Source organism: Lemur catta, chromosome 8 (assembly GCF_020740605.2).
Source record: "Lemur catta isolate mLemCat1 chromosome 8, mLemCat1.pri, whole genome shotgun sequence".
NCBI lineage: Eukaryota > Metazoa > Chordata > Mammalia > Primates > Lemuridae > Lemur > Lemur catta.
The window spans coordinates 42,835,013-42,850,448 of record NC_059135.1 but is presented as its reverse complement, the minus strand read 5'-3'; the positions used below and the strand labels follow the sequence as shown (position 1 = coordinate 42,850,448).

Genomic DNA, 15,436 nt, shown 5'->3' with positions numbered 1-15,436 from the left:
AGCATTTAACAAGTTGCTGAGGATGGATACAAACTATAATTTTCCTTTTCTGATAAATAGGATCTCAGGCTCATGCTGTGGCCCCGGGGATTTTTTCGTCTCCTGTTTTCTCAAATATGTAAGTATCTAAGAAAATTAATCCATAGAGTGCTGTTCATAAACAGATGATTACATGAAATCCTCCATTCTTGTAGTTGTACTTTAGTGAAACTTAGTCTTTTGGAAACTTTCAGCACTACATTTTAATTGTAGAAAATAAATCTTTGTTCTCCTCTTTCTCTACCTCCTTATCCCTACTGTGATTCTATACTCTCTCTATATTCAGAGCCTTCGTGCCACTTTCAAGTGTGTTCCCACTATGCCCTCTCCTCATAGCTTCCCATGATCTGGATTTATCCTTTTGCTTTTCTCCCCTTTGAATCATTAACCATTTCTTATGTCTTTTGAGGTTATTCACTTCCCATAGATGGTAAAATAGTTTGCTATACTGTATTAATGACATAATCAGTTATTCCCCTTCTAAAGTATATTTGAAGTTTAATCTAAAATAATGTTCTTGAATGATGAAAATTGCAGGTCCTTGCAAGAGACAGTTTTTTACACCCAGAGAATTTTCATTCCTCAAACCTTGGTAACCACCTAGTCTGTTGAAGTTTATATGTTTTTCTCAATTCAAGGAGGGGGAGAAAGACTATAATTTTTGACTCAATGCCATCATCTTTTTCAAAAAAAAATCAACAAACTAAATGAGGTCCAAGATAGACTTTACAAACCCCAAATTCCTATGAAAATGGCAGGATAAATTTAAGTGATGTGTGGTGGCAAACGGTGTTGACATTTTCAGACCAAGCTTCCTGGAGGAAGGATCTTGACTTTAGGACTGATGGATGTCAGTTTGTGTGACTCACTGAGTGTTCATAGGATGCATAGCAGTGTAACAGATGCAGAAGAAAGGAAGTCGACTATTCTAGTTCAAAGCAATAAAACAAGTTGGAAGAATGGTGACCACGTGCAGACAATGACCATTTTTATTTGTTGTATAAACACATTTTTTATTTATTGGAAATATATATACCTGCCTCTTTAAAAACAGGGTAGATGAGGCTCATAATAAAGCCTTAATTTCTGTATTTTTATAATAACTTCCCCTACCCAAGAATACAGAACTACAGAATTACTTGAATTTTTCAATGCACACACTTTGGATATTCTTTCATTAAAAATCTTAGTCAGCTAAAATGAAGAACTCTATATATGACCTGGAGCTTCTTCACCACTCCTCCTAAATTCAAGGGCATAAGATACTTTTACCTCCACACACAACCAGCCTAATATCAGGTCAAACTACAAACAAAACACAGCTAATGGGACTATCTGGTCTGGCTCTGCCCCTCATACACATATCACATTCTTCTTGTTCTGATTTAACTCCAAGTTCCGGAAGCATCACATCTATTCCATCATTAATCTCCTTTCTCCTCCCTTATCTCTATTGTTAATTCTCTGGGTTTCTTTCTCTTTTTAAATTTTAATACAAAGGACATACACAGAATGATTTCTAAAATAAAGATGAAAACTCAGGACCAAGGGAATGAAGAGAAAGCAAATATGATAGCAGTAGCAGTAAAGAGAGTTGCAATAATTAAGCATAGTATTTAGATAATGAGTTAGTTTTATTATTTGGAGGGAAGGTGTAAGGAGTGACAGAGTAAAGAAGGCAGTAAGTCTACCACCTTGAAGACTGTGTTTAGAAACTTGTAGTTTCTTTATTGGGTGACAGTCTGATGGTTTGGAGGGGGGATGTTATGTCCAAATTAGCATACATAGTAAGGACAACTATTATGTATCCATAATAATTAAAAGCAAAATAATAAATTTTTGACCATAAGTAATACCTCAGTGATCAACCTTTCTTTACAGACAACAGAGTCTCCTACAAAATTGCTTGCAAGAAAAAGTATGTATCATAAAATTCACTGTTAAAGCAGCATGTTAATCATACTCTCTAATGTGTCATAATAGAAAAAAATTGTGAATTATATAACTAGGAATCATCTATTGATATTTGTCAGCCCCATTCTTTGCCCTTTTCTTTTCTAGGAAGTTCTCTTTCAGTTAATTCTTAGATTTTATTGTGGTTCAAAATTATTATCAAGTTGGCACTTCAAAGAGGGGTCTCATGGGTATAGAATGGTAGAGCATTAACAGATCTAGCCATCATAGGAACAGCATCAAATTCCACAAATCCATTCTACAATGGGAAGCCATTAATAAACATGGCTTTTTAGACCTTGCTAGTGAATTCAGCAGGAGGTAAGCTGAAATGCCTGGATCAGTCTTTAACAGTTTTTATGGGAAGAAACCTGGTTACCTAAGAAGGTCACATGAAAAGCTACCTTGTCACCTATAAGCTGGGACTTGAAACAGGCAAAGATAAGACAGTATGTTTTTATAAGGCCCAACTTTGGAATCTAGACAGACGAATCAGTAAAGAAAAAGAGTTTGGGGAACAACGTGTACTATGACATACTATTTCACATGGACATCTGCTCAATTCATAGAGTGTGCAGTAGATATAAAAGCTTTGACCTGAGGGAATGTTTTTCAGTTTAATATTATAATGCAGAACAATTAGAAAATAGGGTTCTATCTATCATATTTCACTATATAGAAAACTTTATGGACGTCCATCTTTTATATATTGAGATTGGAAACTCCCATATCTAGTCTAAGAGTTGTAATGTAGGTCTGTTGTTTATTATCTCTGGTAATAGAAAAACAATATATATAAAATATCTTAGTTTATATATATTTTTTAATGTTTATTCCAGCATATTACAGGGGTACAAATGTTTAGGTTACATATATTACCTTTGCTCCACCCAAGTCAGAGCTTCAAGCATGTCCATCCCCAAATTGAAAAACAAGCACCACATGTACTCACCATCAAATTGGTATTAACTGATCAACACTTATGTACATATATAATAGTAACATTCATCAAGTGTTGGGCAGGTGAGAGGGGGGAGGAGGGGATGGGTATATTCACATCTTAGTTTATATTTTATATGTGCTATAGTGCATTTAAAATAATTATCTTCTTTATTAAAATTTAGGATTTATTCTTTGATTTAAGGTGTATTTACATGAGAGAAGTATTTTACAACATAGGCTGTCATCCCCAAATACATTTTTAAAACCACTAGCCATTGGTTATACAATAAGTTAAAAAGTATATTAAAATATTTGAAGATTAGAGATGAAAAATGGCCTTTCCTAGGGTGCTCCCTGAATGCTCTCAAATGAATCAAGAGAGAGTGTGCTACAGAGGTGTTTTTTTTGAATGGTGCCTTAAAATATGAATAATTTTGGATTGATATAGGCAACATTTTGGATGTGAACTGCCATATTATAAGAATCTTAAACAGATACAAGTAGACCTACCATTTGAGCTAGCAATCCCATTATTGGGCATCTACCCAAAGGAAAAAAAAGAAAGTCTATAAAAAAGACATCTGCACTAGAATGTTTATAACAGCACAATTCACAATTGCAAAGATGTGGAAACAACCCAAGTGCCCATCAATACATGAGTACATTAATAAAATGTGGTATATGTATACCATGGAGTACTTACTACTCAGCTATAAGAAACAATGGTGATATAGCACCTCTTGTATTTTCCTGGATAGAGCTGGAACCCATTCTACTAAGTGAAGCATCCCAAGAATGGAAAAATAAGCACCACATGTACTCACCATCAAATTGGTTTCACTGATCATCACCTAAGAGCACATATAGGAATAACACTAATCGGGTGTTGGCAGATGGGGTGGGGAGGGGATGGGTATATACATACATAATGAGTGTAATGTGCACCATCTAGGGGATGGACACGCTTGAAGCTCTAACTCGGGGAGGGAGGGGAGGGCAACATACATAACCTAAACTTTCGTACCCCCATAATATGCTGAAATAAAATAAAAAAAAGAAGAGGAAATATAAACACACACAAAAAATGACCAAGTGAAAACAGAAAAAAAAAAAGAATCATATTATTTAATGTAATGCCCATGCATCAGCCTTCCAAGCTTTGCTGCCAATTACATGTGTACAGCTTGTATGTTTTAGGAGCTATAACAATTTAAAAACCATCTACTACTTTAATATAAGCAATATGACTTTTGCAAGCCCAAAATATATTTGCAAAAAGTAAGTACAGGCTTTTAGAATTCTACAGATGCATTCTGTTTTTGTTCACTGTCCAGTTCAAATATATGATGGCACCATTGACCAGTATAGAAATGGTCACTCAAAACTGATTCCTTGTACCAGCTCAAACTGAGAAATATTCCAGTTTTCCTACCTTTATTCAGCCTTCCTTGATCTTTGATTCCCAGTTCTAGCTTAGCCCTTATTTTTTATCTAAATTTTTTTTTCTTCACTTTGTCATCTGTTCTCAGCTTTCTTAAGATAGTTTGTATTGATCTTTTTTTGTTGGGTACAAATCCCTTCCATCTCCATAAAGCATTAGCTTTTATTGTTGCCCAATCAAATAATTCTTAACAATTAACAGTAGTCATTTCCATATATACAGACCACTGACTCAACCTCAAAGCAGGGAATGGAGAGAGGAATCATAGCTTATTTTCCATCCTCATATCCCAGCTAGACAGATGCTTCTGAAAGCACCCAAATATTTTGACAGCATTTGTTTTGAGAAACACTTTGTTAAAAGTAATTTGATGTATCTTTAAAATTTTAGCTGCATCATAAACATATTCTTGCCAAAATATTTTCATCCTATGTGCCTAGACAGCAATTTGGTAATTTTTTTTTCTGTTTTTTTTTTTTGTAACTAAAAAGTCATTTATTTAAGTAATAAATGCTGGAGGTGAGGGGGTATACTTCTGAGGGAATGTGAATAAAATCTTATGCAAACAGTATTTCACTATAATACAAAATAAATTGACTTAAAATTAATCTGCATTTCTAAATTCCTTTACTGTTTTTTCTTTATATTTTTATAAACCATGGTGGCAATCCACCTATGCATTGTTTCATATGAAAAATTAAATGTTACCCTCTGCCCCTCCCCCCCAAAATAGAGTAAACTGTTAGGTGATTTTTTTTTTCATTCCTGATTGTCTCCTTTGCAGGTAACTTCTGAAGAACTGAATAGTATAATCCAGAATATAATGACCTGGGTTGTGGCTACAGTGACCAGTATATTATACCCAGCCATCACAAAATATGAAGAAAGGTTGAGACATAAAACATATCCAATGTCTGATGAGTCCACCCTTTCGTCAGATAGTTCAAGTTTCTGTAGCACATGCAGCGAAGACTTTACATGTGGAAACTACACATATGCAACAAGTAAAATGTTTCAGGAGAAGCCCTGTCCATTTGCAGTTGACAAGTCAGTAAAGAACCAAACCACACCTTTAAAACCTCCTTCTGCACATATGGAAAGAACAGTTGTGGGGAAAACATACCACACAAAAGGACAATCTATATCCTCTAAACGCAAATATGATAAAACCAGTTTGACATGTTCATCCCCTAAGCTCAGACCTTGTAAGTCTGATAGTCACCTTTTAGCATCATTTGAAACAGGCACAACAAAATCTAAGGATGCTACCACTGAAACAGATAGCTTAGGGAGTTCACTTTTTTGGGATCAAAAAGTAAAAGCCATGGATGAAATAAATAATTTAAAAAATGTTTTTGTTAACTTTAAATGTTACTTGAAAGAGGAAACTCAATTGATTTTAGAAAGTATTTTTCAAGAAATAACGTCCGATTTAACCCAGGCCATTCCCTCTCTTTCTTCTGTTACTGCTGAAGTTTTTGTTGACCAACATGAGTCTGAAAAAGAAGACTTGCTCTCTGATGTTGATATCTGCTCAGTAGCTTCTGAGATTGTGGAAAATATGCTTGAGAAGTTAGAACTAGCAGTTGAGAAAAGATATGTTGATATGTTTTCACAGGAAGATTTGTCAGTTGACATTAAACCAAGCTTAACATCCAGTGAAGAACACCTCATATCATCAAATGAAAAACTTTTAAAAGATTCACAGCCTTATACTTTGGAACCCATGTGTGATATTGCAGAGGACATGGTACATGATATTTTAGAAAAGCTAAAGACTCTTGCATCTTATAAACAAAATGAACTTCCTCATCTTGAAGATACAACTAACCTTTCCCATCAGCAACATAAGACAGACCCAACATGTATGTTCCTTCAAAGAGCTGGCCATAAATCTAGTCCTGAACCTGATGCAGCAAATTTAATTGTCAAAGAAGAAATACACAATTTAATATCAAGTATTTTTTCCCAGACCCCTTTGGTTGGTTATATAGAAGAAGCAATCAGCACTATACTAGGTTATATACAAACTGAACTTAATAATGAGAGACTTACTGCATCTGAAGAAACGGTAGAACTCCTTCAGCTATTTGATGATATCCTCACTCAGCTCTACCGGGAACCAGTAAATGCAGGTGTTCAAAAATGTAGACAACCTAGAATAAGAAAATCTTCTGACAATGAAGAAAAGTACAGACTCACTGGCACCAGATTATCTAATCATCCTAAATCTAGAAGATCATTTTCACCTATTAATGTTCCAGGCATGGCCCTTTATTCTGAAGATGATAATGAAGAGATAGACAAAATTGTAAAAAATGTGCTTGATTCATCTTTCAAAGAGGAAAAAGCAAAATCACAGAAACAGATTCCTAATCATTGGTCTACAAAGGGAAACACTTGTTTTGAATACGAAAGAAATATCGACCCAGCTACTAAGCCTGCTTCTAGAAGCAAAGGTGTAATTCATGATTGGGAATTAAAGTCTGAGCCACCATCTCTTAATAATCATGACATTTTAAAGAAAAAGCACCACTTGAAAAAAAATATTTCCTTTTTTAGCCAAGATCAAAAGCATCAAATACAAAACATAGTTAAAAGTATTTTAACAGAAATGCTCAAGGACATATCTTCTGTTCCTCCTGGTCACTTAGACAGCCAAGCCAGGAAAAAACCTTCAGTTCTTATTTCAGAAAAACCTCAAGGACTGTCACATCAAGAATGGATGGACCGGATGTTCTCTGTGTCAGAAATTAGTACAGTAGCCCAAGAAATAACAGATGCTGTGTTAAATATACTTCATAAAGCATCAAGTTTCATTTCATCATCAGTTGAGCAAACTTCACTAGATAATTCTGATACTTGCCACATAGTCAAAGAAACACCAAATAAAAAGCCATTGAAAATATGGTTTGACAGTGAAAAGAAAATGAAATATTTATCTTCACCTAATATAGATCCTGCAGCTTCTTCCTGGTTTGAATTTGGAGAAAGTGAATCTAAACATGTAGACGACATTACTGACAAGATCATTAATACAATTTTTAAAAGGCTGAAGTTATTTGTTTGTCCAAAATTGCAAATGGACTTCAAACCTTCACTTGCCAAGCAATCTTCATTACAATCTCAACTTAGTTCTTACACAGCTAAAGTAGTAAACATTGTTTTGAGTGCTATCCTGAATGAACTGGAACTTAATGAGAAAAACGTAAATATTAGGGAAATTGACCATACTAAATCCCTTACAGAGAAAGAATTTTTTGCCGACACTGACAGAAAATTAAAATCTGTTGTCACAAATAGCAATGATGACATTATGGCAAGTCCATTATTAACTTGTATTTGTGAAATGTTATCAAGTAAAAATGCAGATCAAAGAAATATTTCACTTCCTTCAGATAAGTCAGAATCTGCGACTTCATATGGATCTGACAACATTGATAAACAAAATACTTTGCCAAGTAGGCAGGATAAAAAATCTTTTTACAAATATTTGGCTACTCCATGTACTCTACACAGTGTCATTGATGGAAAAGATCTTAAAGAGAATGCCAAATTGCAAGTGTTAGATAGAATTGGGGAAACACTACATGAAATGTTAAGCAAGCTTATAGGAACCCCTCCTCACTCTCAGCCATCTTGCAGTCAGCAAAACAAAGAGGAGATGAATGAAAATCAGCAAAGCGCTGCTGCATTGCAGTCTAATATTCAGCTGATTTCTAAAGCAATTTTGGAATATATCCTTGCCAAATTATGTAGTATTGGCATGGATATCAGTTTTGCAAGTTCTGGATTGAAAGCTCTCCCTAAGTTTCTTGACACTGACAACCTATCATTTACTTCAATTATTAAGGAAATGGCCAAATGCACCAACATAGTCTCCAGCATAGTTTCACAAATAATTCAGGAAGGCAATAAAGAGGTGACCAAAAGCAATGCAAAAACTATTTCTCCTGTGCCCGCCAAAGCAGGGAGTACAAAAGAAATGCGTCCAAATAAGATGAAAGCTGTAGCTTCAGATATTCTTAATATGGTCTTTGCTAAACTAGAAGGGTTTGCCAATGGAAATTTAGAAACTATAAATGCTAATAATGATGGAAATAAGAAGAGCAGTAAAATGGATTGGGAATGTGAAAGTACCAGTATTTTTACAAACACAGATATAGAATCATTACAATCTGCTTTATACATGCATGCAAAGAAGGTATCAAGTGCTATTTTGAAGGCTATTCAAACAGAATTAAATGTGAACTCATCAGATTTGAGCACAAGTGTAAAAAATCCACCACCTGAGGCACAAATGTTTAAGAATATAGTCAATTTAATTTTGGATGAAGTATCTTCAAATATTTTTAACGAAACTGAATCTGAAGAGAGAGACATTGAAAATTATCGATACAGGCCAACTTATGGAAATTTTCTTCCTGGAGGAGCTGAATCAGATTCATTTCTAGAAGATGATGCAAATAAAGAGAAAATACTTATTGGAGAGACATCACAACTGAGAGAAGAAACTAAAACACATTCTCTTGAACAATGGGTTCTAGAAAGAACCTTAAACAAAATTGAAGTAAAACTCAAAGAACCACATAAATCTCCAGTCACTTCCATTACAAGAAATATTTTGAATGAAATTTTTCAAAGTGCTTTAATCAATCAATTAAATGTGCTTTCTCTCTCCCACTCTCATTTCAGTGGCATGCCTCACAATGTTGATGAGCCAACTGCTCAAACATCTGTTCAATTTATGGACAAAATGATGGGTCCTTTAGTGTCTGAAGAAGATGTAACCATAGTAACAGATAATATTGTTAGAACTATATTTCATAAACTTTATTCAGCTGCTATGACAGAAAGAAATGTAAGTGAAAATAAGTATAAAACAATTACCTTTTCAACAAATGTTTCTTTTCATGAACACACCTATAGAGGAAAGTCTTCTGTCACTGTGTTGGACAGAAATCCATGTACTCTTCAGTCCAGATTCAATGTTGACAAACAGGCCAAGGAAAATGTAGTTGAAGATATTGTACAGGCAATATTAATAAATTTAGAAACTTTTGCTACTTCCAAATTAAAATCTCTCTTTTGTCCTCAAGTCAGCTTCACAGTTCCAGTGCCTTTACCTACTGAGCAAGATAACACTACATTGAGCAACGCATTATCAGCCAAAGATTCATATTTAGATGAGCAATTTTCCTGTTGCTCAGTGGATTATATTAAGTCAGGAAAGACCAACTTGCGCCAAGTGTCTTTGTCTAAATTAAATAGTTATGCAACAGAAGTGGCTAGAAAAATTTTACAAGGTATCAAAAATGAGTTAGATAAAGAAAGAGAAATTTCTTTCTTAACGCATAACATTGTGGTTTCCGATAGTATTGCAAGTCAAATTGTTAACACAGTGTTAGATATTGTCTCATGTAAAGGCAAATGTGACAAGACCAGTTCTGGCAAAAAGATTGACTCAGATCAGCAAGAAGGTATTATTGAAAAGCTGTTCAATAAGACTGAATATCGAAAAGTACTTCAATATCAAATACAAGATACCATTGAAGGTATCTTGTGTGATATTTATGAAAAAACACTATATCAGAATAATCTCTCATTTGCCACGCCCACTCTGAAATGTAGCACAGCTTGTAAACATTCAGAAGCAAATTCTGAAACATCCAATGAGGGTGCAAATAAGATTATTCCAAAACTTTCAGTTCCTAAATCAGATGTCATCTTGATATCCAATGATACAGTGAATATTGTTCTCCATAATCTCAGTTCTGCTGTCATGCTTGTCATAAATGCAAAGAATCCTACTTCAGCAAGATTGCCTCTGACCTTTTATGGTATGCTTCCCAAAACAGAGTGTCAACTGCCTCATCTTATGGCTTCAAAAAGTGAAAGAAAAAGAGAGTGTTTTCCATACTCAAGAAATCAGAAATCAGCTTATGCTGATGATAATCGGGTAACTATAGTAAAGAAAGAAGACATCAAGAAATCTGTCCCTGACCCATGTGAGGAAAATGCTAACTTCATTACTAAATCTATTTTCAATTGTTTAGAATCTTTTGCGACAGAAAGAGTAGATTCATTTATTACTCTTGCTTCCCAGCCTAAAGAAAAGTCATTTGTTAGCCCAGAATTGCGAAATTGTAAACAAAATGACAGCGTTTTTCATGAATCAAGCCAAGTGGAATCAAATGTGAATGTCCTGAGAATATCAACAACTGAAACTGTAACCAGCCAAGAGCTCACAGATTCCACTTTTGCCAGTTACAGAGAAAAACTTGAATCCACAATTCATCTATCACAACCTAGCCTTAAGAAACATGCTGATAGCATTGCCAGTGCCATTTTGAAGCTTATTAAAAATGATTTAGACTTAGAAATGAAAAATATATATCCATATCCAGACAATATTTTGTTTCAAGAAAATATTATTGTGAGTGAAATTGTTGAGAGTATCTTAAAGATTTTAGATGATAAAAGATCTGTAAAGGAAATTGGTTTTTACTCAAAAGAGAATCCCAACATTTCACAATTAACTGACTCAAATGAAGTATTGCTGGAACATAAACAGAAGGAAGGAAACACCAAACTATCTCTGTTTACAAAGCATCCATTAGAACAAAACCAAATGATACTGGAAAAGAAAAACCAGAGAATTGTTTTGGAAGAAATATTTATGAGAAATAAAGACTCAAAACAAAAAGTAAAAACCAAATTGCTCAGTGCAGTGGAAGAACATTTGAATAAGTTGTATCAAAGAGTAACGGAAGTTATAGGCCATTTGCCTCCATTTAATGAAATCTCTCATTTTATATCTAATTCTAAAATTAAAACATCAGACATAACACAAAAAAACTTTTTTCAATCACATATTAACAGTGTAGCAAATGACATAGTTGAAAGTGTTTTGGGAAAAATGTACTCTGTAATTGTGACATCAGTATATGAAAATAATAAAAGTAGAGAATTAGAAACATCTGACAACAATGATTCCTCACCATTGAAACCGTCATGGTTTAGAGAAACTAAACAAGCAGAAGGAAGTAATTCCTCTAGGTATGTGACACCACAGGTTTATTCCTGTGCGGACAGTCAAAATGTCTCTGTGTTGGAAAACACTTTTTTGCAATATTCACCATTGCAAGTGGAGAAAGATTTAGTTCAAATGGTTCTCGATAAGATCACAAATTTAATCTCACTTCATCTAGATGAGAGTTTGGCCTCTGAAGGTTGTTCTGATGAGTTGCAACTTCTAAGGCTACCCGGTTCTAAAGTCAGCTTTAAGGACCCTTCTAAGCCAAGTTTTAAAACAAGTTTTAAAGCAAGATCAAGAGGTACCTCTTTGCCTAAATTTACAACAAAACCACACCTAGGCCCAAGTGGTGCTAAGGTCAAAAGCAAGATCAAGTTAGGTCCTGGAGAAAAGATTCCAAGAGGCAGCCGGTCCAAGACTGCCACTGGACTGTCACACATCCTATCAATAGGAGATGCCAAAAATTTACTGAAAACAAAATTACCCACTTCAGAACTAAAAATTTTTGCAAAGGACATAATAAGTAATATCCTGGAAACAACTGTGAAAGAATTTGAAAAGGTGAAACAAACCAGAGCAATGGTAAATACAGAAGCTTTACCATCTGATCAAATCATGGCAGCAAATAAAATAGTTAATACAGTTTTGAAAGAATTATATGCTACAAATAACCATAATTTTGATTATCCAATAAAATTCTCACATTTGGATGACCTCAAACTTTCACAGGGGAGCACAGGTGCAGGGTCCCTTGCCAAACAACCAGCATGTTATTACTTGGAGAATGTTTCTTCACAGCTAGAACAAATTTTTCCTAAAGAAGGTATATTTAAAAAGATGTTTGACAAATGGCAGACAGAATCAAATGACATGGAAAATGAAAAATGTAAGCTATTGACAATTGCTGAAAATGTTTTGACTGAAATTTCAATAAAATCAAAAGAATTAGAATATTCTCTTTCACTTTTAAATTTGCCACCTCTTGAGAATAGTGAAAGCAGATTTTATAATCATTTTAAAGGAGCTTTTACTAGAGCTGAGGATACCAAAGCACAAATTAATATATTTGGAAGGGAAATTGTTGAAATGCTATTTGAAAAATTACAGCTGTGTTTTTTGTCCCAGATGCCCACTCCAGATTATAAAGAAACTCTAGTGAACAGTAAAGAACATATTACTGCTAAAAGTAAATATGATTTTCCAAACAACCAAATCTTCAGCAGTTTACCATTCTATAATACAAAGACAAAAGACAAATTTTCCATGGGCTCTAGCAACCAGATTGTTCAAGAGATCATAGGAAGGGTTTTAAACACATTAGAGTCATTTGTGGACTTGCAGTTTAAACATATCTCTAAATATGAGTTTTCTGAAATAGTGAAAATGCCTATAGAAAATCTTTTCCATGTCCAACAGAGACTATTAAGCAAAAAGATGCTGCCAAGATTGCAACCACTGAAAAAAATTTCTGATGAATCCAAGCCAAGTACTATTATTTTCAAGGAAGATATACAGAGTACCTTTCTACAAGTTCATTCATTCCATTCAGAATTACCTAACTATGCTGTTAATATTGTCAGTGACATGCTAGGTATAATTAAGAACAAGCTAGACAAAGAAATGAGCCAAACGGAACCATCTTCAGTTAGCACTTTCAAAGAGAACTTTGTAGCAAGTGAGATCATTGGCACACTAATGGACCAGTGTACTCATTTCAATGAGACTTTGATCAAAAACCTTCCAAAGAAAAGTTTGTTCCAAGGAGCTGAAAATGCCTACATTGTTAATCAGGTTCAATTAGCAACCAATATGAAAATGCCCACATCAAAGTTAGAGGAAGCCAATTTGGGGGATAATCCTCCACAAATGAATGTCCCTGGGTTGGTGTTTTATTCAGAGGAAGATAGGGGAAAAAAGTATAGAATTTCATCAAATTTACCCTCATATGTCAGATCATCTGTAGAAAACACAATTAAAAGCTTAGAGCCAATGCAAAGGCCTGATTCAGAAACTATGCCATCGTGTTCGCTAAACAAAGTACAAGACCACAGCCCAAGGAAATCTAACTCTCACCATTTTGATGAGGCCATGACAGGAAACAGCTCCCTCCCTGAAGGCAGTGTTTTACAAAAACTGTTTAAGAAAGCAAATGACTCCACAGAAGCATCACTGAAGCAAGTTATGTCATTCATAGAAATGGGAAAAAGTGAAAATCCAAGAATGTTTCATTATGAGGCCCTAAAACCAGTTGCTGAGCCAAACCAAATTCAGACAACTGTTTCTCCACTCAAAATATGTCTAGCTGCAGAAAATATTGTCAATACTGTGCTGTCCAGCTATGGCTTTCCAAGTCAATCACACACTAATGAAAGCATGGAAGCAATGAAACCATTTTTCATATCTAAGCAAAGCCCTTTATCAGAAGTATCTGGAGGACAAAAGAATGAGGAGAAGAGTTTGCTTAGAATGTGGCACAGAAGAATCAGCTGTATACCTGAAGAAGAAAACAAAAACCCTGAAGCCAGCAGGATAGATTCTTCTTTACTGCACAAATGGCATAAAAATAGGTACCCAAAGACAAAGAAAATAGGGACTCCGAATGAAGTGGAAGTCATTGCCTTTGCTGATCATGAACTGGGTCTCAATGAAATTCACTTTATAGCAAGACATGTCACCACATCTGTGGTCACACATTTAACAAACTTAAAAACTAAAGGTAAGCAAAAGATAACTTACTCTAAAAGTTGGCATGATTTAGGAAAAACAGTAAAAGATATGTTTTAAAGATGTCCTATCTAAGAAGCTGCCTTCAGTGTTTTTCTGAAAATAGCCTTGGAGGTGCGGTGACTATTTAGTTGCTTTTTAATCTATCACAATGCTAAGAAAAAAAAAAAAAAAGCTAAACATTTGCATTGTTTGAATGTGAAGGTTGTGTTGCTTAGTTTGCCACATCTGCAGATGAGAGAAAATGAGACAATTTTAAGGCAGGAGATTTTGGTTGAACAGGAGGCATGAATTCCAATGAGTTTTTAAAGTTCTTATGCATGACTTCTATGATCATATAGCATGCACAGTTAATTGATACAAAGTTATGTAACACTTTTTCAAAGTGTATAATTGAAGCTTTTTCTATAATTATTAACAGTTTATAAAAACAATAGAATTAAATATCTTGTTTTGTTTGCATTCCAGTATTCTGACTTAAATATCTTTAAGGTAAAACACGCTAAATATCTAAAAATATCTTTACAAGGATTATATTTACATTCCCTTTCTAAGAATGCTTATCTGTATATATTAGGTTAAGCTTTACGTAATAGTCATTTTTATATATCAGAAACTATTGATTATTGCTAGTTTAATAAGATTTAATCTAATAATACTATTATAGCCTTGAACTGGGCCAATAATTCCAGTTACCAATAATTAGTTGCTACATTACCAGTCCAGATATATCACTTGTCCATCACTCAAATAGGAGGTATTAATAATCCTATCCACCTGTATCCTTAGAACCAGTATTCTCTCAAGGTGGACAGTTATGCATCTGCAATTACAAACTGTTAAGTAGACTTTCTCTAGGCACGACCTCACTGATCTTAGAAAAATAAAGAAAAACAAAACAAGCAAGAATAGATCCATGATTCCATCTCATTGGTACTTGGCTCTTTCTATCAAATTAATTCTTTATATTCAGACATGTCCAGTGCCTGCCAGTTACTTCACTCATGTTCCTTCTTCCACTTGGAATACAATTTCCTCACTCCCTGCATCTCAACATGGCCAAATTCTGTTTAGCAGTGAAAGCTCAGCTTAAAGTTTCCCATTTTCACAGAGTCCTGCCTGATTAGGTTCTGAGGAAAATTTTGAGAACAGTGTATTGCTTTAGCTGCCACTGCCATAAGTTGGCCATCCCAAGTAGGTAATGATTTGTCACAAATATGCTACTGAACAGAACAAAGAACAGAGTCCTTTGGCTAACTTGGTTGACCCTTCTTTATGATAAATTGTTTTCTAGGAGTTAA

The 15,436-nt window shown here is 34.5% G+C and overlaps 1 protein-coding gene across 1 annotated transcript in view; it reads left to right on the top strand.

Annotated features, from left to right (window-relative positions):
* The window catches only part of FSIP2 (fibrous sheath interacting protein 2), a 96,756-nt gene that overhangs the window by 43,928 nt on the left and 37,392 nt on the right, over nucleotides 1-15,436 (top strand). Inside the window, exons 14-16 of the mRNA XM_045558790.1 lie at nucleotides 61-118; nucleotides 1,921-1,957; nucleotides 5,160-14,127. Coding sequence (XP_045414746.1) covers nucleotides 61-118; nucleotides 1,921-1,957; nucleotides 5,160-14,127 — 9,063 coding nt within the window. The remainder of the gene's footprint in view (nucleotides 1-60; nucleotides 119-1,920; nucleotides 1,958-5,159; nucleotides 14,128-15,436) is intronic.